Source organism: Monodelphis domestica, chromosome 2 (genome assembly GCF_027887165.1).
Source record: "Monodelphis domestica isolate mMonDom1 chromosome 2, mMonDom1.pri, whole genome shotgun sequence".
NCBI classification, from domain to species: domain Eukaryota; kingdom Metazoa; phylum Chordata; class Mammalia; order Didelphimorphia; family Didelphidae; genus Monodelphis; species Monodelphis domestica.
In genome coordinates, this window is record NC_077228.1 from 175,256,428 (window position 1) to 175,280,879 (window position 24,452).

General features: G+C 37.6%; 1 protein-coding gene across 20 annotated transcripts in view; it reads left to right on the forward strand.

The window, feature by feature from the left end:
• Positions 1-24,452, forward strand: part of ACACA (acetyl-CoA carboxylase alpha) — a 291,002-nt gene that overhangs the window by 129,468 nt on the left and 137,082 nt on the right. For 17 of the 20 annotated variants that reach the window (XR_461987.2, XR_461986.2, XR_461989.2 and 14 more), the window contains 5 exons: positions 1,346-1,464; positions 9,357-9,380; positions 12,210-12,353; positions 13,969-14,065; positions 14,825-14,932. Coding sequence is in view for 9 of the 20 variants with exons in the window: in XM_007481899.3 (XP_007481961.2) it covers positions 1,346-1,464; positions 9,357-9,380; positions 12,210-12,353; positions 13,969-14,065; positions 14,825-14,932 (492 nt within the window). In the remaining 11 variants the exon portion in view is untranslated. The other 3 variants (XM_056816439.1, XM_056816441.1, XM_056816443.1) reach the window with 2 other exon arrangements.

The following is a 24,452-nucleotide window of genomic DNA, read 5'->3' on the forward strand; positions in this document are numbered from 1 at the left end:
CTAAGTTCATCAGTTCTTTCTCTGGACGTGGATATTATTTTTCATCACCTGTTCTTTGGAATTGTCTTAAATCATTGTATTGATTAGAGTACTCGAAGTCTTTTCACAGATCATCATCCTTATATATTGTTGTTACTATGCACACTGTTTTCCTGGTGCTGCTCACTTCATTTTATATTAGTTTATATAAATCTTTTCAGGCTTTTTCTGAAACCATCTCCCTCATCATTTCTTAGAGCATAGTAGTGTTATGTAGCATTCACATACTACAATTTATTCATTCCCCAATTTGATAGGCATCCCCTCAATTTCCCATTTGTTGATACCACAGAAAGAACTGTTACAAATATTTTTGTACCTATGGGTCCTTAGCCTTTTTCTTTGATTTCTTTGTGGTACAAACATAGTAGTATATAGCTAGTTTAAAGGTTATGCTAAGTTTTATAACAGTGATGATATTTTATTTGGCAGTGATGTATTATTATTATAGAATTGATCCCATTGTTGTCATTTTTGTGTGGGGTAGTTTGATTTGAATTCTTCAAAGCAATAGTACATCATCCATAAAGTTGTTGGTTATTGTTGTTGTTAAGTCCTGGTACAGATCATGATAGAATCTGCTGGAACACACACCAAACTAAGTAACCCCTTGAACTTTCTGTGATACTTTCCTGACCTTAGTTATGAAGACCACTTCCTTTGTACCTGTAATGCTTATTAGCACATCAAGAGGCTCATACACAGTATATTATGCGAATGGCAAGTTGACTTCTAGCCAGCTTCAGCTGAACTGACAGTTCTTGCTGAGATGCAGTCTGTTGTTTAACTCTAAAAGTCTAAGCTATGTGTGAGCAACTCTGAATGTGTTGGGGACAAAGGACATAAATAACCAGACCTGGGGAGTTGACTTTGGGGCGTTTAAGGAACAGCAGAGTTGCAAAAGTTTGTTAGAATGAAATAATTTTTATCTTCTAGACATAGTCATCCTGAAGTTGTAGCTCCTCTGTTTCTAGTCCTTGTTTTCTTTTTGGGTCATTAGAGTCACATATGACTTCCAGGTTCTACTGAGGTTCAGGTTTTACTAAATGCCAGAAAATGTAGTTATCCAGAAGAGAATAGTATTTGAAGGAAGATTTATCCAGTAGGTAGGAGTGTCTGCCAGAAAAAAACAGGCAAAGTTTTGTTCCATTAGGGCGATGCTTAAATCAGAATTTTACTAATGAAGTGAATTTTCATCTGAATGACTTTGGGCAGCCTTTCCTCCTGGTTCTTTGGTTTTTTCCTCATCCTTTTTTTCTCACAATCATCCTCATTTTGGACTAACTGAGGATTACTTTTTAACCAGGTTTATGTGCGAAGGGCTTACATTGCCTATGAACTCAACAGTGTTCAGCATCGACAATTGAAGGACAATACCTGTGTGGTAGAGTTCCAGTTCATGCTGCCCACGTCTCACCCAAACAGGTAAGCTTGAATTTACATGTAATCCACAAACCACAGGGGGTTGATATAGGGGACAGGTGAAGAGTGTGGTTAGACGGCACTGATCCACCTGTGCTCCTTTAGGAAAGAAGCATAGGACAGAAAAGTAACACATTTGAGCAGCTGAGGAACCAATGAACCTTTTTTCTCTAAGCTTTGATCCAGAGAGAGGTGAAATATGATCTAATTAAGATAGAAGTTTGGTCTTGCTTTATTCTTAATCTATTGTTGCTGTGCTCTCCCAATTTTCTGGAGATAAAAAGCTGTCTAACATTTTGTTTTCAGGAACTGTACAAGGAGATCACCTCTTTAACTTTGAGCTGCATCTGCAATATAACCAGTATTTTGGTGAATTATATTCCTGCTCTTTGTTTAAAGTTGAGATTGATGTAGTAGCATAATACCTCTCTAAAATCCAAGACCATGATTATGACTATTTATGTTTCATTTTGGAGATCAGCTCTATGAAAATTTACAAGCCAGGCCAAACTTCTTAAATTTAGGAAAAGTTTGTAATCAGAACTCACTGCTTAGCTCTTCCTTTAGGAAATCATTAAAAATATACTTTTAGGGTAATACTCCCTAACCAGTTTCTCTTTGCTTTAAAATCATAATTAATCCTCATTCTTTTTAGCAATTTCCTAGCAGCAAAGGTAAAATAATTATACCTAAAAAAAGCCCCTTCTGTGTTTCATCATCTATTATGTACAATCTTTATGTTGCCTTTGTAATTTCTTCTACTTTATGGCCTTTAGTTCTTCCCTTGGTATGGCAGGGTCTCTTATCTTTGCAGTCCCTAGCTGAAGGCATCTGAAATGGTTTTGTTCTAAATTGCCACTTCACCCAGAGCAATTGAGCCTCTTCTGGGAGACAAAGACATCTGTGTTGAGCCTTCATGGCCACTGGATGCCACTGTTGCTCCAGCCCCGGGCAGAAAGGGAGCACAAGAGACTTTAGCAAAGCACAGCTTCCCTTCTTTGTCTCCATTACTTCTTTGCTTCAGAATTACCTTATTTCTAGGAGAGAAAGGCATACATCCCTGATTTAGCCAGCATCTCTTGGTACATTTTTGCCTCTATGGATTTCAGAATCTCATTTTCTAGAAACGAATGGTTGTCCTTCAGCAAGGGGCAGAGTCCTCATAGCATGTAGGGGCTCTGCTTTCTGTTTCCTGCATTCCTTGAATAATTGGATAGTGCTGCCTGCTATACTTAATGTTCTTTTATAATTCTCAATACATTCAATTTTTCTTCTTGGCCTCCACTCCAGCTTCTCCTGTTGAGTAGTGATTTGTGGTCAGATATTCCCATGGTTCCAGGGTCGCCTCTGATTTCCTACCTCCATCTGTCCCCATACCTTTTTCTGAGTTACTCTCCCTGTTCTAACCTTTTATTTAAGGTGTATGGCTAAGACAGACCAATTGAAAAATGAGATATTCTGCTTCATTTCAGCATTGAACCACTGTATTCAGGATTCTTTCATTTCCTAGCCATATGCTTCTAGCGCATTGCAGCTAGGTTTGGTTCTTGAGTTAGTCTAGATATGGCTTTGGAACTGAAAATAATCCTTGCCAATCCTGAACAGCATACATTCAACGTAGTTTATTAACATAATCTGTGCCTTCTTGCTTCTAATGCATGCACACACACATATGAACATGTATTTAAATTGTAATTGCGTAATTTGTTATAACATCTGAAATGATGGCCCAGGAATAGAGTGATAGAATTGTTTAAAACTTTGAAACTGGAAAATTTTTTCTTTTTTCTTTTTTTGGTTGGGGAGTGTATATGCCATATTTTGCTAGTAAAATGTTCAGCATATTAAATTTGATTTTGAAAGTATAGTTTGGTCAGACCACCATTATAAATTTTCTGATTTAATTTTAAATTAAAAAAAATTTTTAAACAAATTCTTTAGAAATGGACCTTTAAAATTCAGTAACCATTTATTATGTGTTTATATGTATGAACACTGCTATCCTGCTTTTTATATGTGGCTCACTTTTAAGAAATCTACAATTTTTTTTTTACTTGTTCATAAGCTAAGTTCCACCAAAAAAAAAAAACCAAACACTTAAACCTTTAGACTCACACATATCTTTTCTAAGCCTTTGAAAGAGCAAAGAAGAGCAATCAGAATTTTGTTTTTGATTTCCACAGAAATAAATGGTTGTTGTTAACAATGCCTCCTCCATTCCCAGTCCTCTGAGTTCTACCCAGGAGGACAGGAACATGTTTACCCACCTCTATGAACAATCAACTTGACAATGAAAGAGCTACTAATTTCTTCCTTCTTTTTGTAAAAATTCCAGTGCCACCTGGAGGCAGAACTGCAGATTGTTCTAAGTTAGAAAGTTGAATTGTACTGGTTATTCTTGGTATATAAGAGTTGAACTATGCTGAGGCCAGTTAGTTGTTACATAGTTTTTAGAAATTATTTTGTGGGAGTGGAGGGCATATGAGGATATATGAATGCATTTAACTTACTCTTTTTTAAAAGAAGCACAAAAATTTTTCAGTTTGTAAAGAAAAAAAAGCCAAAAAATTGATTTCTCAAGATTACCAAATAAACAAAAACCAAGCATACAGATTCCCTCTATCATCTTGTTTTTCTGAGCCTGTAATGCCTAGCCAGAAATGCATTCAGAGCAGTCAGAAACATTGCCAGCAGGACCTTGTAAGTTGAGTATGTTTTTGTTTTAAGTTATACTATCATAGAAAAATTATAGTTTCCCTCCTCTTCATAGTATCACCTGAAGAAATTCTCTTCTCCCCTTAATATATTAGTTTGAAAGAGGAAAAAAAATTCATGCCTGGTAATTAGAACTTCTCTGGGTTAGACTGAAATATGGCCTTCAGCTTACAAATTACCAGTAACTTGGTAATGCATGTAGGTGCTATGGGAATGTATTGTGGATGCTGTTTGCATTGAAGGTCTAGGTCCCCATAGAGCCTTTCCTGGTCTTCATTGGAATAGATATAAGTTAGGATAGTGTTAGAGTGTGGACCCACCTACTAAGAACATTCTTGAGGAATCATGTTGGAAGCTTTACTTTGCTTATATTTTCTGTTTTAGTTTGCTGTACTTTCTTCTGCCTGCATTAACTCTTTTCTATAGCATTTTTTTTTTTTGCCAATCAGCATCTGTTCTAATCTCTGCTAGGTTTTTCACTCCTCATTACAAAATTGAATGCTTTATTTTCAACTCTGAGGCTCATTTGCCATTGGAACTAGGGTTCAAAGCCTTATTCAAGTCAGATTTTGGCCTTGTTATAACCATTTCTTCTTCAGTTGTCTTTACTTCAGGTTCTTAAATGTTCCAAGTTACAGCTAAAGGGTGCCTTTGCATAAAGATTTCTGTGTCTCTTTTCCCATTGTAAGAGATATATTCTGCTTCGTGGTCTGATCTCAAGGTCTAGCTGGCTTTGGTATTTTTTTTAAGTTGTTTTTTTCCCCCCTAGTATGATCTGTGGTCCTAGTTAGTATTTGGCACTTGTGAGGACACAGAATGAGATTCTTCAGTCATTTTGCCATCTATATATCCCCTTTTTTGGTGCATACTTTACTAGAGCAGCTGCTCTACACGAAGAGAGCATTTTGCTATTGCCCAGTCTTCCAAGACCTAATTCGTCTTGTCTAAGATTCCATCAGCCCAGCTCTTTAGTGAGTTCAGCCAGTATTTTACATTGATTAATCCCAGAGCTTGGTCTGTTCCCTCCACCATTTCTTGATGATGAGTGTTAGGAATTGATTCTTCCTTTCTTCTTCTTGTGATTTAGGATAGAGAGAGAGGAAGAGGGAAAGGGAGGAGTGTGTGTGTGCGCGTGCGCGCCTGCGCGCGTGTGTGCGTGTGTGTGTATGTGTTAGCACCCAAACGATTGTTGTTACACACCAGTTTTGGTGATGTAGCAACTTTGTACACAAAAGGTTGGTTTGGGATGTCTTCATTTTCCCCAATTGACTCTTGAAACTCAGGTATATCCTTAGCTTTGCATATATTTGTTGTCTTAAAATACCCTGGAAAATTAATAATTTATCAATAGGTTGTATTTTCTCCAATATACATATTTGTAGCTCTTTTTAGGTGAGTGTAAGTGTAAAGTGATTTTTTACATACATTTACTATTGATATGCACTCATTATTGTGTGAAGTACATTGTAAAGACTTGCATTGTTAAGTGTCAAAGGCCAAAATGCCCTTACAGTGAACAATGCCAAACATCTTGCTTTGTTATTTATGTGTATTTTTGCCTCTTAATCTGTGTCAAAGAGGAAGCTTCACAGCTGACACCATAGATTTATTCCACCGTGTTTGTATGTTTATTTCTTTGTGGAGAAGCCCTGAGTGTTGATTTTCTATCTTATGCTTTTGTAAGTAGAAATTCATGATCTAGTTAAGTAGATTTTGAGGTGCACCTTTTCAGCTCTCTGTTGTCTTCTGATTCAGACACTTTCCTCACCTTTTTCCTGCAGAAGTGGTTGGCTATCCCCCTGCTGCTGGCACATACCAGAGGTCAGGCTTTTGGGTGCTAAATTTACTTAATTTCTCAGCTATTTGTTAATGGCCTCTGAAACCTCCTTCATATCCATGGGGAAGGTTAGAAACCAAACCCCTTTGGTGTGAGTTAACATCAGGTAGATCACTATCATTTTAGAGAGATTATATAATTTTTGATTTCTTGGAGGCTCTTCACTTCTTTAGATCGTGTTAGGAGACTTTATGTCCAATTAACTTGTAGTTTTTCATAATAATGGGTTGCATTACTTGTAGGCTGAAAGGGCTGAACATAAATGCGTCCTGCAGTGCTTGACTCTTCCATGCACAGTAGTCTGTTGATGAGATGCAGGCATCCGGCATAAGGGAAACTTCTCAGCAGGTTTAAGTGCTTACCCAAGTGCCCTTTGGGATCAGTTGCTCAACTTCTGGTTTCTGGTTTGTTATTTTGGCACCCTAGCTTACAAAACTAGAGAGTTTGGTATAGAACTTTGGCATATCATCAGGTAGCTCAAGGTTCCTCCTTGTTGAGGAAGGCTAGCTCATTTTAGGAGGGAAGGAAGAAGCAGAATCCAGGGCACTTGTAAATCCCTGTAGTTTCATGCTGTGGATTTTTGGCTAATTAGACAGCAGGCAACAGTAATATGTTGTAGCTCTGTTGGCTTGTCTGCTTCAGAAAAGACAGGATCTTCCAGTGTAGCAAAGATGGATTCTAAGAGAGACAGAAAGACCAATGATGATTTCCTTCCAAACTGTAGCTTAGCAATGGATTCAGGGCATCTGAGCTGTAAGAGTATAAAGAGAAAAAAAACCCAATAGGAATACGTTGTCTAAATTGGTTTTATATAGTACCTTGTTGGAATTTTCCATCAGACATGTAGGAACACAAGAAGAACATCACTGATCACAGCCAAATTGATTTTCCTTCAATACTCCTGTTGGTGGTTATTCATTTGATCACTTCTAATTCTTCTTTGCTACCTGATATCAAAAGACTTGCTTCACCCTAACTCTCAATCCCAGCTTGATATAACTAGAAACTTTTTTAAGGTAGGAAAAAGTTATAGTAATATTTTTATATTACATGACTTATGTGGGTCCAAAAAGAACTTAGTAAAATTAAATTAAGTTAGAATTGGTGGGAAAAAAACTCAGAAAAGCTATAATTCCCTAAAAAGACAGTGTTTCTTATGTCAAGAAAGTTTAGCCAGCAGATAGCATCCCTGAGTTTGTATTCATGTTGAAGCAGGATCGCTTCTCCAACCATATGAGGCAGGCAGATCAATAAAATCAAAGACAGAATTCAAATATCTCTGTTGTCTGTCTTTGAGGTCTATAACAGCATTTCATAGCTATCCTTAGTGATTGAGAATCTGGAAAATTCTACAATTGCCACATAATTTGGGACATTTTCTTGCCCCATATTAGTGCATATGATAAACAATTCCTAAAACAAGGCAGTTAGGCACACTCTACATGAGAGAGAGAATTGCTCCTAAAGACAATTTTATATTTTGTTTTCATTTTCATCTCTGCTGTAGTAGATACTCAGCCTTCATCCTAAGGAGATGTAGAATGAAAAAGCAGTGACATCCCAAAGTGTGGGTAAGGTCTAAGAGAAGTTACACTTCAAGGGATCTAATAAAGGTGGTACAATTGGAAGAGATTGCACCATGATCAAAACTGCAGAGGTCTGGATGAATCAAGCTGGAAGTTATTTTAGTTGTGGAGTGCTTCTTTTCCTATTCTGAGTTCTGACTATGAAACTATGAAACTACAGGTTAATCTTCTGCAGACCTTTTTTTGCTTTGTCAAGGGCAGATTAACCTATGTTTTCATTTGCACGCTGGCATTGCATCTTTATCTGGCCATTCTTCACTGGTATTTGGTACTGTGTGCTCCCTTTCTCTGGGTCAAGTGCTCAACAACCACTTTTTTTAGGACAAAAATCATTCCCATAGGAATGAGGCTCCAGGAGATTGGGCTCATCACAGAATTACAGGTTCTTCTTCAGCTACTCATTCTATGAAAAGTTACTCTTGCTGTCTTAGGAATTCATTTTGTGTTGTACATTTGATGCACAGAGCATTACTAGCCACAAATCACATGCAGTTGTATTGCTTGTGTGCAGTGATATGTCACTGGTTTTTATTTATATATCCAGCTCAATCTATGCATTTCTTTCACTGCCAAAGAACGTGCATCATTTTCTTCCCTCTATCCTCCTACCCACATATCATCAGCACCACCCACTATGTTCTTTCTGCCCATTAAGCCCTTTATGTGCCAGAAAATCCCAACAGTGAATTAAGGGCAAATAGAATCCTTTGCATTGTCATGGGAGAGTGTTAGAGGGATGAAGTATCAATGAGTCATTCCTGGCCACACCTCAAAAAGGTGGGTGGTAAATATCACTTTGTCTTTAGAATACTGGAGAACATGACACACTTTATCCATTTGACAAGATAACCAGCATAAGATTGTATTTGGTATTTACGTAAGTATCTAAGGTCCTTACGTTTTCATTTCCACTTCTAGTTCTAATCTCTTAGTTTTGATTCTGGCACATTGTTGATAAAGATATTCTGATATTCACCACATTTGTGTTCAATGACATTTTTTTTCCTTAACGTGACTAAGAGCTTAGCTCCTCATAGTTAAGCCACAGTTATTGCCCTGGGTCCTTTTACTGATTATTCCATTCTTTTACAATGTTGTATAGTTCCCTGTAGTATTTCTATATTCTCCTGGCTTCTTTTAAGGACCTGTATTCCCACAGTTTTTCTTCACCGCTTTGGGAAGAAGTGTGTTAATTGGAGGTAGGTAGGTAGAAGAGATAACTGTGAACCTGAACCTTTCAATTACTTCCCTTTAAGAATGGCCTGTTTGCTTGTCACTTGTACCTAGAACAACAGGCAAAAAGAGAGGTATTTGCCCAGGGCTTCCCTATTATTCTATTCTTTCTATAAATCTTAGTAGAAGGGTATTTTCTAGAGGCATTGTTCATCTATTTTGCAAGTACTCATAATCATCGTGCCTAAGAGTTTTTGTTATGGCCCTAACATAGTTTAAATGAGTTTGCTATAGTCCTATGTTTTACCACAATATGGTATTATTCTTGGTAACAGAACTTTAGGGAAAAAATACATTCCATGTAATCCTCTATACCAACAGCTGCTGTGGTGAGCTAGGTCAGGAGGCGTGGCTCTTTTGAGGCACTCCAGAGGTTATGGGGTAATGATTACTTAATTAAGTCTGATGAATACCAGAGCTGCCAAACAGGAGCTCTTTGCTACTGGTCTGTATCTACTATGACAATTCTTTTATTATAGCTTTCACTAACCTATCAGTAACTAACTGTGGTTGTTTAATTACAGAGGGAACATCCCCACGCTAAACAGGTACCGTATGTTTAGTTTCTTTTCCAATTAAAAGTACTTTTTTAAACTTAGAATTAGTGAAATGATGAAGCAATAACTTGATATGCTAATATGTTTGTCTTCCCCAGGAAATCCTGATCTCCCCTTTGGACACACTAAATTATAATTCTCCCTGTTTGGAAAACATGTGTTCAGCTTTTCTTGCAGCTGCTTAAAAGTACTTAAATGAACAGCCTGTCAAGATGAACACTACAGTGGCATTTGACAGGGAGTGTATGGATACATACAGCATCCCAATATATAGCTTTGTTGAAAATTTCCTCTTCTGCTGAGCCCCTCTGGCAAGGAGTTTAAGGGTTTGGGGAGACTATCCAAATCTATTCCTGTCGTTATAAAGGACTAATCATTTTCTTTTTTTTTTTCATCTCCTTATACCCCTTCTGTTGGAGGAATGCAAATCTAGAAATAGCTAATCTCATGTTTCATCAGATTGTGAGATTTCTCTAAAATAAAAATAACATGGTTTCAATGATGTCAATATTAAGGCTTATTGTTTTTTTAAATTTGATTAAAACTGGAGAAGGATGTTTAAGATAAGTCATCCTCTAAAGATATTATGAACTAATATAATTAAAATGTAATATTAATTTGTCTGCTTCCTCCTCCTCCTCTAATAAGTTTGGCTACATGATAGTTTGAGAGTTGTTGATTCCTGTTGGAATCCAATCTACACCATGACATGGAACAATCAGCTCTCCTTACACCATCATATCTATATTTAGATAAATGTGGACACGTATTTTATTCAAACTGTTTACTGTTTTCCCTAATCTACTCCCCTTCCTCCAAATCAAGTGGTCCAAAATAACTTTTAGAAAATATTTTTGGAGAATCCAGAAAATCATTTGTTTGCTTTCCTTGGCTATTTCTGCTGGGTTGTTGTGGTCAACCCTGCATTGCCTGCATCTTGCCACTGTGGCTAGTAGGATGATAGAGGGAGCTCAGAGGTTTGCCTTTCCTTATATTCTTCATGTTATGAAGAGATCTTTTAACCCATTATTTGCTGCCAGCTTAGTTTCTTCTGAGTGTAATTCCTCTAAATCTCATTTTTAACTTTTATTCCTTTCATGTCTAATGACATGTTGATAGAAAAAATACTCTTATGGCCTCATGAACTTAGTCCTTTATTGGATACATCAAGTGATACTGGAGAAAAGAATGCTGACACTAAGAAGTAGCATTTTTCTGTATTCACATTAACAGAGGATTTCAGTGTTGAGTAGACATGTTTTTTAGGGCTTGATGTGAGCTACATTTATATGTTTCATAGTATCAGTGGTTTCTTCTCCCACTCAGCTTTTCTACTCCCTGATACTGACAAAAGATGAAGCACCTTTTTCATAGTCCTCATTTGCCAAAGGAATAAAAACCTGGAGTGTCAGTCTGTACAGTCTGTGTGAACAGCACTCCCTTCCTATAAAGAATTCCATTACCTTTTATGATGATGATTTGCAACAGTGTGCAGCGTGCACCAAAAGTCCATATCACAGCCTTTCTCCTTTTTCTCCCCTTGCCGCACTGCAGGTGGTACACTTCAAGGAGAACTTTCCATTTGTACCCCAAAGTTACAGTGCCATTGTATTACTCTGGTTCAGAAGGTTTGCTTGGAGCTTACATTAAAGATAGTTCTGGAGGCATCCAAGAGGTTGAGCTCCTTCCCAATGCCTCTCTACATTTGGATGAAGTACTTTCTATTGTTTATTAATCAGCTCCTTCTGAGGTGTACCCTGGAATATATGTATCCAAAGTGTGATCTTAAAATACATTCGTTGGGAGGCTCAGTGGATTGAGAAACAGGCCCAGAGACTGGAGGTCCTAGGTTCAAATCTGGCCTCAAACACTTCCCAGCTGTGTGACCCTGAATCCCCCATTGCCTAGCCGTTACGACTCTTCTGCCTTGGAACCAATATTGCCTTATTGGTTCCAAGGCAGAAGGTAAGGGTCTAAAAAAATAAAATAAAATAAAATACATCCACTGGCTCAATTCCCTTCAATTTTTTACATTCAACTTTTTTGCATACTTAATTGCACATTTTGAGATCCATGCTCTGTGCTTTTGTAAGTTAAAGTGAATTATAGAGAAGATTCTCCATAGCTATTGGTGCTGTGGCGAGGTTTTTTAAAATGAGGTAAAGGGATAGTTAAAATTTGATGACAGTTTTAAAATAAAACCCCCCCACCTCCAAAAAGAAGTAGGGGAAGAGTAACTGCTATCTCTATCAAACTGTGGAAGAAGCAAACACTTCATTTTTTTTTTTAAAGACAGTAACCAGTTCTGTAAATAATGTTGTTTGTAATGATTTACTAAACCTTTCAGATTCCTTAAACTATAGTTGTTTTTGTATGTGTCTGTGAACACTTAAATCTGTTACAGTTCTAAGAGAAAAAAATGCTTCAGGATTGCACAGTAATAGTTCTCTTGTTTGCTGACTTCTCCCTCTTAAAGGAGAGAATTTTGGGGGTGGAGGGGGATGGTTTTTAACCCGAAATATGTTACTAAACTCATTAGTAGCATGAACTCCACTGTGCTGCTATAACTACCAGGAAATATTTCATTAGATAATTCCTGGGATGAGAAAACAGATTTGTATTTGGGAATATCTTGAATAATGGGTTAATGTACATAAAGTCATCGGTGTCTGGAATGAGTAAAGAACCAGATCTGCCCTGTCACCTGACCTTACTTAAGAGTACTCTCCTGCCCCCTCCTTTCTGTTGTTGCTCTCCCTCTCCCAGAACCACCCTCCCCTCCCCTCCTCGTCTAATGGACTTGCTTAAATCGCCATTTAGAATGTCCTTCTCCTCCAACCTCAACCACTATGGCATGGCTCACGTAGCTAGTGTCAGCGATGTGCTACTGGACAACTCCTTCACTCCACCATGCCAGAGGATGGGCGGGATGGTTTCTTTTCGGACCTTTGAAGACTTTGTCAGGTAAGAAGCTTTGGAAATGATTGTCTAAGGCATTTTCATTTCATTCAGAGGGTGACTGGTCTCAAAATTGTTGAGGGATAAAGTTGGGCAGTTTGCTAAGTATAAAGAAATAATGAAGGTGTAGTGAAATATTAAGAGTTGTAAACTAAAACAACTTTTGAGTACCAACTCACAGGTATCATATTAACAATTCTAATCTAATGTCAGTGAAGCTATGGAGAAAAGGATATGTCTGTATCTTGCTGATGGCAATTCAAATTGGATGACAGTCTCTGAGAAGAAGAATCTGGAAATGTTAGTCCTATAACTTATCATGCCCTTTGACTTGGTAATTCCACTATTAGGAATATATCTTGAAGAAATAATTCATAAGGAAATAAAAACTAATGTTTAAAATATATTTATTGTTGTGTAGCAAAAATACTGTAGATAACAAAAAAAAAGAATGGAACTAATTGAATTGCCTTGTGAATGGGGAATTGCCAGATATACTGGTAGGTTGATATAATGGAATATTATAGATGGTGGCATAAATGCAGAGAGATCCCTTATATGAAGTAATGCAGAATTGGGTAAGGAGGGACTTAGACTAGAAGGGTATATCATGATAACACAAGTCTGTTGGTAGAACCAATTCTATGTTTTAGAGGAGGATATTGGGGTCCTACATATAGAGTAGGAAGGGATCTTAAAGGTTTGACATCTTGATTTTGCAGATGGGAATACTGAGGTACCCAGAAAGGGGTAAAGTCATGTGGCCCAAGCCACATGCTTAGGAAGTGCCAGGCTTAGGATGTAATTTTTGGGGGGTGGTTCGCTCTTTTAGTTAATTAATACATATATACCCACCTTTTTTGGTAAAGTTGATTAAATTTATCTGTGGGGAAAAAATTAAACATAGATCTCTATAGCACCCTTGAAGCCTGAGATTTCTAGAGAATGTTACCTCAGAAAGGGTTTTGACCTCTTTCTGCCCTTCTCCCTAGTTTTATTATCACTCTGGCTATGCTAGGCTAGATTCTGCTTATATCATGAGACTGGTCAGAGGAATAGAAGCAAATAAAAAAAAAATCATCTTTCCTCTACAAGCCAAGAGCAGAAGGAGCTGTCCTCTCTGTGACAAGGGAAATGTCAGGAGAAATTAAACACAGCACTCAAGTCAGCCCCACCAGAGACGATACATCTTTTGATTAAATGCATTCAGCATCTATCTCTTGCTGTATACTGATGCATTACCCTAGGGGGAGGGGCATTTACACTGGTCTGTCACTGCCTTTGTCCCAGGCTTTTCGGTTACCTCAAGACTAATGATGACAGCAATGCTCATATCTTGCATATGAAAAGAAATAAAGCTTTAGATCATTCTTTTTTTAAGAGGAAAAATATATATGGTTTATTAAAGTTTAAATAATCCATCCTCCTAATTTCTGCTATATGGTGAAATTTTGCATGTCACTTTTATTTACTGTTTGGTGACTATCTAACTGGCTTTTGAGCCCAGGGTGAAAGATGTTTCTTTTACTGGCAGAGCTGCGATTGGCAGGGCTAGGTTGCTGCCCCTGCAGGTGGCCTGAGATTGGGTTTTTATGGTGGGTGTTTCTCTGGTACATTTCAGAATCTTTGATGAAGTAATGGGCTGCTTCTGTGACTCTCCGCCCCAAAGCCCCACGTTCCCTGAGGCTGGCCACACTTCGCTGTATGATGAAGATAAGGTTTGACATCTGCCCTTGGGAAGAAAGGTTTCTTGCCCTGACACAGCGTTTGTACAATATATAGTATCATTCTGGCTTTGGAACATGATAAGGACTTTTTTTTTTTTAACTTGAAATAGGGATAAGAGAAGAGACTCAACTGTATTTATCCACGTTTTCTCCCTGTATGTTTGAATGTTGTCTAAAAACCCTTGGGTTTAGGTTTTCTCCATTGGTATCAAATGATGGAATGCCAAACTAGATTAGAGGAAAAATGGACTTTTAGTTTCTAATTTTTTTTCCCTTTGTTACTTCTCTTTCTGTTTTTTAGTAGACTTAATTGCATTAGCCAATTTTTCAGTTAGTTTGTTCATTCTATGACTAGAAATTCCCAGTATTCAATAGATAATTTGTGAGAATGAACTCATTGAGAAGATTTCCTTCTGTTTTCAGTGCCTTTAAGCAAAGACAGGATGACAATTCACTGAAGCTCCATTTTATAGATGAAAAAAATTAAAATCTAACTCTATGAAAGACCCTATGAAATCAGACATTTAAACTTATTTTGCCTACTGCATTTGTTGTATTTAGCAGTTTTCATCCTTGTCTGGGTTTGCTTATAGTTAGGCCGCTATTTCCATCTGTTTGTCAGCTGCCTGCTGGGCAAAGCTGAAGCTTCCTTGCCTCTGTATGTAGGGGGTTTGCTCAGTCACTCCTTCATTGATGCTCAGTTGGTCTGCCTTACAACTTTTTGTTGGTGTGTGTCTGTTTGGATTACAGGCTGCCAGGGATGAACCAATTCACATCCTGAACGTGGCCATCAAAACTGACTGTGACATTGAGGATGACAGACTAGCAGCCATGTTTAGAGACTTTACTCAGCAAAATGTGAGTCCTTGGTAGGATGGTGTCTAGTGACCCTTTTCCTTGCTGGCTTCTATAAGACCTATTGCTGTTTATGGCTATGCCTTTTAGATCTTGCATCTTCAAAGAATTAAACGATACAGGGCTTTCATTCAGTAAACTAAGAAATTGGCATGAAGTTCTTTGACTCTTTATTGAGGTTCTACTTTTAATTTGAACAGTCATGGCCTCATGGGAACCTTAAATCTGAAAAGGACCACTGAGGTTATCTAATCCATCTTGTACCAGAAATATCAATCCCTTTTTTATAAAAATTTCCAAAAATTATTTACCAGCTTCTACTTAAAATATCCTCCAAGGCAGGGGTCCCCAAACTTTACACAGGAAGCCAGTTCACTGTCCCTCAGACCATTGGAGGGCCGGACTATTAAAAAAAAAAAACTATGAACAAATCTGTATACCACTGTCTGGGATAGCGGAGGCTGCAACTTTGACTGTGATAGGCCTGTCACACCTTGCACAGGCCCATCACTGCCACCAATATACCGGGCAGCAGTATACACAGTGCGGAATTCCCTCCCCCAGATCACCGCTCACCATGCTGATGTCTTCCATTGTGCGGCCACATAATCCTTTGCACAGTCCCTCATTCTCGTCCAGTTACTCTCAGAACAAGGTGCCACGCAAAGGATTGTCACCAGAAGTAGTACTATACGTGAGTGACGCCATGCTTTGCAGTGCTACCACATACAGTACTCCAGGAGCACAGGATGTGCTCCTCTCACTGACCACCGTTGAAAGAGGTGGCCCCTTCCAGAAGTATGGTGGGGACCAGGTAAATGTCCTCAGGGGGCCACAGTTTGGGGACCCCTGCTCCAAGGGCAGAGAAATTACTTTCTTCTGAACAAGTTTTGGCTAGTGTGGGGCAGCATTGATTAATAAAAGATTCTTTGTTATGTTGAGCCAAATTTTACCTCCCAGAAACAGATTCTCATAGCTATATAACTGAAAGGGACATCCGAGGACTTCTTGTTCAACTTCTTATTACATATGAGGAAAATGAGAACCTGGGAAGTTGAGGGCCTTACCTAAAGTGACACAAGTGTAGTAGACAAGGATTTGAAATTCTTGAAAGCCATAGCTTCTCAGAGAACCTCAGATCCTCTAAAGCTAGAGGTACTATACTAGCCTGCTTCTACCTATAAGTCTTACTACCCTCTGAGGCCAAATAGGACAAGTCTAACCCCTCTTCTTGACAACAATGAAAGATTTCATGTACTCCATATTATAAGAAGATGTGACTTTTATGTTATTGGTAATTCCTCTACTAGTGCATATCACAGCTTTTCTTTACCATAATAGATTATCTTCATGAATTGTTAGGGCCAACTTGGTGATATCTCTCTAAACTTAGTTAAGCCTATATTTAGGCAATAATCATACAGTCTGTTGCCAGGTCTGTGCTCAAAGTCTTAGAACGCATTGTAAATCTGTCTGGAGTTTGTGCTAGGCAGACATGCCTTTGAGAAACCAGAGTCCCTTTTTGTGTCACATTGAGTCATTGGAGAAGAACTCTAGTGGAGGCTGAAGTATTCAGATATTGAAATAATGAATCTTTAGTTCAGAATGAGAATAGCAGAAATATGATAGGTTGTTTCTAAATTCTCAAAGTTTAGACTTTGTAGAACTAATAAATGAGCTAACTTACCTTTAATTTACCTTTTTCAACAATGGATTTGCCATGTAGGAAAAAAGTAATCTTAGGAACAAGAACTTGGCATCATCTTATTGATTATTGAATTATTCACTTCATCAATTCATTGCCCCAGCACATCTCAGGTACATGGGCCACAAAGGTGGTGATGTAGTTTGGAGACTCATCAAATTTCCTGGAAAGAAAAAAATCTCTGTGGCTTGTTGATAAGATAGTCAGGTTGCTATAGGTTTTGGACATGCCCCTGAAGGTGGGGCCAAAAACCTATTTCTCCACATAGTGAATTTTGGAATTTGGGGTATTCCAAAATTTTATATTAAAGTTTTCAATTTTGGTAGGGTAAATAGTATTGGAACTGTCTACTTCATTGTGCTTGACTCCTGAACCCAAGTATATTATCCTGACCTCACTATCAGACTTTATTCCATATTCTTAGTTGAGAAATGCATTTCCTCTTGAATGTAATGCCATGAACTCAATCTTATCTTGAACTATAGTCATCTTCTCATTCTCTATGTTTCTGATTATAACTCTTTTCTTGTTTGTGTGTAGACTTAAAAGTTTACAGTCATCTTTGATTCCTCCTCTCACTAATATTAGGCAGTAGGTATCTCTCATGTTCGTGTTTTTCTTCCTTTGCCACAACCTTAAGTTATGCCACTCACCTAGTTTATTATATCTTCATCTTCCTCTCATTAATCTTTCTCCTTTCCTTATAAAGTACCACAAGAATAATCTTGCTAAATATCACTTCCTTTTTGCTATTCCCTTGGTCAGAAACTTGAAATAGTTTTGTTGCCAAAAGGATAAAGGCTGAATTCATTAACTTGACATTTAGGGTATATCTGACCATGACTTATACTTCTAGTCTTACTTTATACAAAATCTCCACTCTAATCAAACTAATTTTTGCTCCATACATGGAATGTAATTTCTTGCCTCCTTGCCTTTATTTATACCATTCCCTTCAAATGAAATACTTCATCCCATTTTCTTTCTCAACACAAATCCCATCTCTTTTAAAAGTTTTAGCTTACACCTCCTCTCATTCATGAAGCTTTCACTGATAAAAATTTGCTAGAAATTCTTTTCTGTCTTTGAATTCTCATCAAACCATATAATTTCAGGACTGGAAGGGACCTTGAAGACCACTCTTATATGTTCTCTTAATTATTTTGCAGATATAGAAACTGGGGCTTAGAAAAGCTAAGTTTAACCTACCTGTAGTTTCATAAAGCTGGCTAGTTATATAACCATCACCCACTCCCAGATCCCTGGTTCAGGCTCTAGTTCTCCTTCCTCTTGACTATGCAGTCTCCCTGACACTGGTCAATCCCCAGACGTTTCATTGATAGTAATGCTGTATGTACAGTTTTGTGTCAGCTCTGATTTCATTGGTGTAAAAGAAGTCATGTAAAGGAAAATCTTTTTCTTAGTGAGGATAGGTGATCTTGTTAGTATTGCCTGGGTCACATGCCTAAGGCTCATAAGATCAGAAATTTTGGTCTTGAAATGGGCTAAGCCACCCCCCTCCATTGATGGACATATATGACAAGCCAGCCCTGCAGCCAGCATGTGTCCAAGGTGACATCTGAACTCATGGCTCCAAGATTTCAAGGCTGGCTCTTTGGTCTCTGTACCATATTGCTACTGTACACATATAATTCCGTATAATTTATATGTTGGAAAACATCCACAAGAATTATTTTATAGGGTCTCCCCTCTCTTTATTCTTATATACGTACATGTCATCTTCCCTTCTAGGATATAAAGTCCCTGAATATAGAGCCTGTTGCATTTCTATATGTGTCCCAAGTGCCCAGCACAGTGTCAGACACTTAAAAAATAAAATGCTTGCAGATTATTTGGTTTTTTAAAAAAAAGAATTATTTTATATTATTTATACCTAACATATATGATGTAGATGTGAAGCACTGACTTAGATCCGAGAGCCTGGATTCAGATGATCACTGCCTAACCTTGGAAAAACCAGTTACCTACTCTCCTTCTCAGTTTCTCACTTTTAAAATTGGGGAGTTGCTGGGAAAGTAGGACTAGAGGGCCTTTAAAAGCCCTTTTAGTTCTAAACCTGTGATCTTTTGACCACTTTCATATAGGCTGAATTGCTATTATTCCCATTTTACAGATCAAGATATTAAAACTCCCTCCATTACACATGTGACTAGTAAGTAGAGATGGCAAGATTATAACCCAGATCTTCTGGCAGCTAGTTTGATGAGCCTACTATTTGTAACACACTAGGGAAAAAAATACTGGAACTTGATGAATACATTCCTGAGCTTATTGAAAATTTTTTTTAAACCACAAGAAAACATATGACATAGGACCTGTCCCCAAATACGATCTGTTAAGGGAGCCAGGACACACACATACAAAGGTAGCATTACTAGGCTATTATATGGTCATTGCTGAATGAGTATCATCATTGAATAAGTACTGTAAGAAGATTTCATACCTTTCAGCATCCTGACCTAGAATCAGTCATATATTAAGCACTTACCCATTCCATAAGGATGATTCCAAGAGCTGAAGAAGCAATGATAGACTCTCCTGGAAAGTACTGGTAGCAAAGGGTCTGTAGGAATAAATCGGCCAGAGGAGATGGAATGGCTTTCTGCAGAAGGTTGAGTCTTAAAGGAAGCCTGGGAAGCTAGGGGTCAAAATGACGGAGAATATTCCAAGACTGAGGAAATGGCAGATGCACAGTCAGGGGATGTAGTGTAGGAGAAACAGCAAGAAGATCACTGAGGGTGGATTGTAAAGTAAGTAGAGACAAGAAAAGAAGTTTGGAAAGGTAGGGTGGAGCCAGGTTGTGAAGGGCTTCAAAAGTGAAACAGAGCATTTTATATTTTATTTTAGAGGTAATAGGAAGCTCTGGAATTTATTGGGCAATGGCTTGGACTGAGACATCATGATCAGGCTTGTACTTTAGGAAGATCACTTAGCTGAGTGAAATATGAATTGGAGTGGGGAGAGTCTTGAGTAAGAAGAGAAGTTAGAACACTATTTACAATAGACTAAATGAGCAGTGAGGGAATATATTTTATTTGAGATGTAGAAGCTACAGAATTTGACAGCAGATGAGATTTATTAGATGAGTGCTAGTGGGAAGTAGAGGATAACACTGAGCTTCAGAGCATGAGGATGGTATTGCCCTATGCAATAATAGGAATATTGAGATGAGGAAGATTTATTGGGGAAAATCATGAGTTCTAATCTGGATATATGGAGTTTGAAATGCCTATAGGACATTTAATTCAAGATGTCCAAGAGGTAGTGATGCAGGTCAGGATCTAGAGCAGAGATTGGAACTAGATATGTAGATCTGGGAATCACCTGCATAAAGATGACAGAACCAAGTACAGAACCCAGAAGAGGTATCTAGAATTAGCCCGCATATCCTGGACGACAATCTAGCTTAACAGTTTAAAAAGGAGTATTTAGTCAAGTAGAATGATGAGACAAGAACTGAGTCACAAGGAGAGACTCTCTTGGAGGAGAAAGGGTAGTCAAGATTGTCAAGGACTGGTAGGTCAAAAAGGATGAAAAAGCCATTAGATTTGTCTAATCATTTGTGTCTTTGGAAGAGATCAACTTTACTTGAATGATGACGTGGGAAGCTAGATTTCAAAAGGATTAGAAGTGAATGAGAAGCATCCTGCAATCTCAAAGATGGCAAGAAAACATAGGAATAGTGAAATGCTGAGGGAGTTGTGAGAATGTATGCATAGTATCTCTTTTATTTAGATATATTTTTTGTTTTGACTTTGTCTGAGATCTGCTGTTTCCATTTTATGGTTAAGTTCATCCTGTTTGCATTCACAGTTATGATTACCAACTGTGTTTTCCTCCATCTTATTTTCCCTTTTGATCCTGCTCTTTTTCTCTCCTTTCACTCTGTCCCTCCTCACAAGTGTTTTGCTTTTAGTCACCATCTCCCACTTTCCCCTCTCATTTATCACCCCTTCTTGTCTTATTCCCCTCCTACTTCTCTATAGGGTAAGAGGATACTATACCCAATTGAGTATACTTATTATTCCTTCTCTGAGTTATTCCATTGAGAGTAAGGGTTAAGCATTGCCTGCCACCATCTTTATCTTGCCCTCCACTGAAATAATTTTTTTGTGCCTCTTTAGCTGAGATAATTTGCTCCACTCTGCCTCTTCTTTCCTTTTCTCTCAGTGCAAGCCTCTTTTTCACCACTTGATTGCTTTTTTCTTTTATTGACATATTATGTCATCTTAATTTTAATTGGCTTTCTCCATCACCCTCTGTTCTGTCTATATATACTTCTTCTAACTGATCTAATACTGTAAAAATTTAAAGAGTTACAAATGTAATGCTTCTAGGTAAGAACTAGGTATAAACAATTTGACTTTATTGAATCCCTTACATTTTCTTTATTTACGTTTTCTTGAGTCTTGTACTTGAATATCAAATTATCTGTTTAGGTCAGACCTTTTCATCAGAAATGCTTGGAATTCTTCAATTTTATTAAATGACCATTTCCCTCCCTAAAAGTATCTACTCATTTTTGCTAGGTAGGTAATTATGAGTTGTAAACCTAGTTCCCTAGTTCCCTTGCCTTCTAGTATCATGTTCCATGCCATTCTATCCTCTAATGTGGAAGCTTCTAAGACCTGTGTAATTCTGACTTTGTGGCTCCATGGTATTTCAATTGCTTCATTCTGATTGCTTATAGTATTTTTTCCTTGACTTGGGAGCTCTTCAATTTGGTTATAATATTCCTGGGAGTTTGTCATTGGAAGTGATAATGTGATCAGTGGATCCTTTCAATTTCTGTCTTACCCTATTGTTCAAGAATATTAGGGCAGTTTTCTTTGATAATTTCTTGTAATATGATGTCTAGGCTTTTTATTTTCTTTTTTGATCATGGCTTTCAGGTAGTCCAGTAATTCCCAATTCGTCTCCCCTGAATCTATTTTTCAGGTCAGTTTTTTTTCCAGTGAGATATTTCATGTTTTCTATTTTTTTCATTCTTTTGATTTTGTTTTATTGTTTCTTCATGTCTCATGAAGTCATTAGTTTCTATTTGCCCAGTTCTAATTTTTAAGGAATGATTTTCTTCCATGAACTTTTCAACCTCCTTTTCCATTTGATCAATTCTACTTTTTAAAAATATTTTTCTTTATTAGATTTTTGTACCTCTTTTTCCATTTGACTAATTCTTCTCTTCCCCTTTTTCATCTGCTTCTCTTAATTGTTTTTTTAAATTCATTTTGAGCTCTTCTGAGCCTGAGACAAATTCAATTTTTTTTTTAAGTTTTGTATATAGCTGCTCTTACCTCATTGATCCTTTGTGAGTCTGTGTTTTATTTACTCTTCTTTGTTGCCATAATAACTTTCTATGGCTAAGTGGGGTTTTGTTGTTGTTTGCTCATTTTCTTGACTTTTATTTTTATCTTACAGGTGGGCTTTGTTCTCAGAATAGAGGGAGCATCCTCTTAAACTTCCATTTTTTCTTGCTGCTACCCTTAACTCTAGTTTGAGTTTCTTCAGTTTTCAGTTCTTCCACAGTGACCTGGAAGCTCAGAAAGACCCCTGGAACTGCTGATAATTTACAGGGCTCAACGCCATGTGCTACCTTGTACTGAGGCTCAGGACCTAACCTCAGGTTTGGGCATAGGCTTTTGGCCTTACCCTAGGCTTTCACAGGTCAGGCACCCTGCCGACTATTTTGCATTTGGGCTTGGGTGCCTCACTTTGAGCTCAGGCAGGGGCTTGGAGCCTCACTATGGACCTTACTTCCCCCAAACCCCCTCCTACTTCCCCATGGAGCCAGGTACACCATTGACCATCTTGTGCTAAGCCTTGGGGCCTCACTGTAGGCTTATGTTAGGGCTTGGAACTTCAAGGGGGTGGGGATACTCTCTTGTTGGCTCAGGCAGGGTCTTAAGGTCTTGGAGTTGACTTGAACCCAGCTTCAGAACCTGAAACAGTAGAAGTGGGATGAGGAGACTTGTTGTTGGCTTGAATTTGTACTCCTCAGTATAGGCTTGCTGTGGGCTCTGCTCCCCTCTTACCCCAGTGAACCAGACCCTGTCTGCCTACCTTTCAAGTTGTTTCATGTAAGAAAATTGCTTTATTCCAGCCCCTTGTTGGTTTTCACTCCAGTATTCTATGAGAATTCTCAGACCAGTTTGTACTTTCCTTGCCTCTATTCCAGCCATCTTTTCTCTACCTCAATGAATGCATACTATCTATATATTGTTGGTGAAGCTATGAATTAATACAGCCATTTTGGGAAACTGTTGAGAATTCTGCAAATAAAGAGACTGAAAAGTCTATACTTTTTGATTCATAGATTCTGTCACCAAGTATCATATTCTTGATACCTTAACAAAGAAAAGATTCACCTTTTCTTTTGGTTCTCGGGATGGCAGAAGATGTCTTTAGTGTATGATATGAGGAAGAAGAAGAGAGAGCTTTTGGTAAATGAATACGATCATTTTGGTTAAGTATGAGGCAAAACTTTCACCAAAAATATGAGGGTGAAAGGACTTTTATGATTAGAATCTTGAGGACAGGGGGGAAATTTTAAGTAGAAATTTTATAGTAGAATTATAGTAGAAAATTTCATAGTAGAAAGTGAGATAATGAAACAATTAGAGATAAATTGAATGTAGTGCCTTGTTGTTGAGATTATGTAACATTAATTTGTAGTGGACCAATTCAGCATAGTTCTATGATTTTCTCCATCTTCATTTAATAACAGAAGTAGATTGTGGGTTATAATTGGCAAGAAGTGATTTGTGGTAGCATAAACAAAGAAAGGTTTTAACTGTAGGTGAGTCAATTTACTAAAGGGTTAGCATAGGAAAAGAAGGAGAATACAACCCTCGTAAGATTGCTGGTTTGAGAAAGAACTGAAGGGTAGAGGAATTGGAGATCACATTAAGGATAAAGAAAAAGGTTGAGGGTGATAAAGAATAGGGAAAGTGGAACAAGAAGTGATTATGATTAGATATAAGAATTTTGGAGTTTATAAACATAAAAGTTGAAACACATGGATGTTTCAAGGTCAAAGATAGGACCATTTCTGTGTAGCCAAGGTGTAGTGGAGCTATAGATCATGGTAACTGAATAGATTGAGAATCACTAAACTTTCCTACTTTCTTATCCCTTTTATAGAGTACCTTTTTTCTTTTCAGTTTTTTATTTTTTTTCCCAATTGCAGGTAAAATAATTTTTAATAATAGTTTTCTAAAATGTTGTTTCAAATTCTCTCCTTCCCCTTCTCTGGGATAAGCCACTTGATAAAGGTTTTACATGTGATATCATGCAAAACATTTCTGATTATGCCGTGAAATACATATTTTTTTTTTAGATTCAAAAATTTTTATTTAATTGATTTAGAATATTTTTCCATGGTTGCATGGTTCATGTTCTTCCCCTCCCCCCTCCCCCCATTCCCTTCTCCCCACCCCGGTAGCTAACAAGTAATTCCACTGGGTTTTACATTGGAATACATTTAAAAAAACAAAAACAAAAAATGAAACTTAAAGAAAATAAAATACTATGGTTTAATCTGCCTTCAGACTCTAGTCTGATAGTTTTTTGGATAGTATTTCATTCTAAGTCCTTCAGAATTGCTGAAATTCTACTATAATAGAATTCCACTACAATCACATATCACAATTTGTTCAGACATTCTCCAGTAGATGAACATCCCCTCAGTTTCTCATTCTTTGCCACCACAAAAAGAGCTACTAAAAATATTTTTGTACAAATAGGTCCTTTTCTGACAGTTATGGAAAGTAATGAATGCTGGAGGGGATGTGGCAAAGT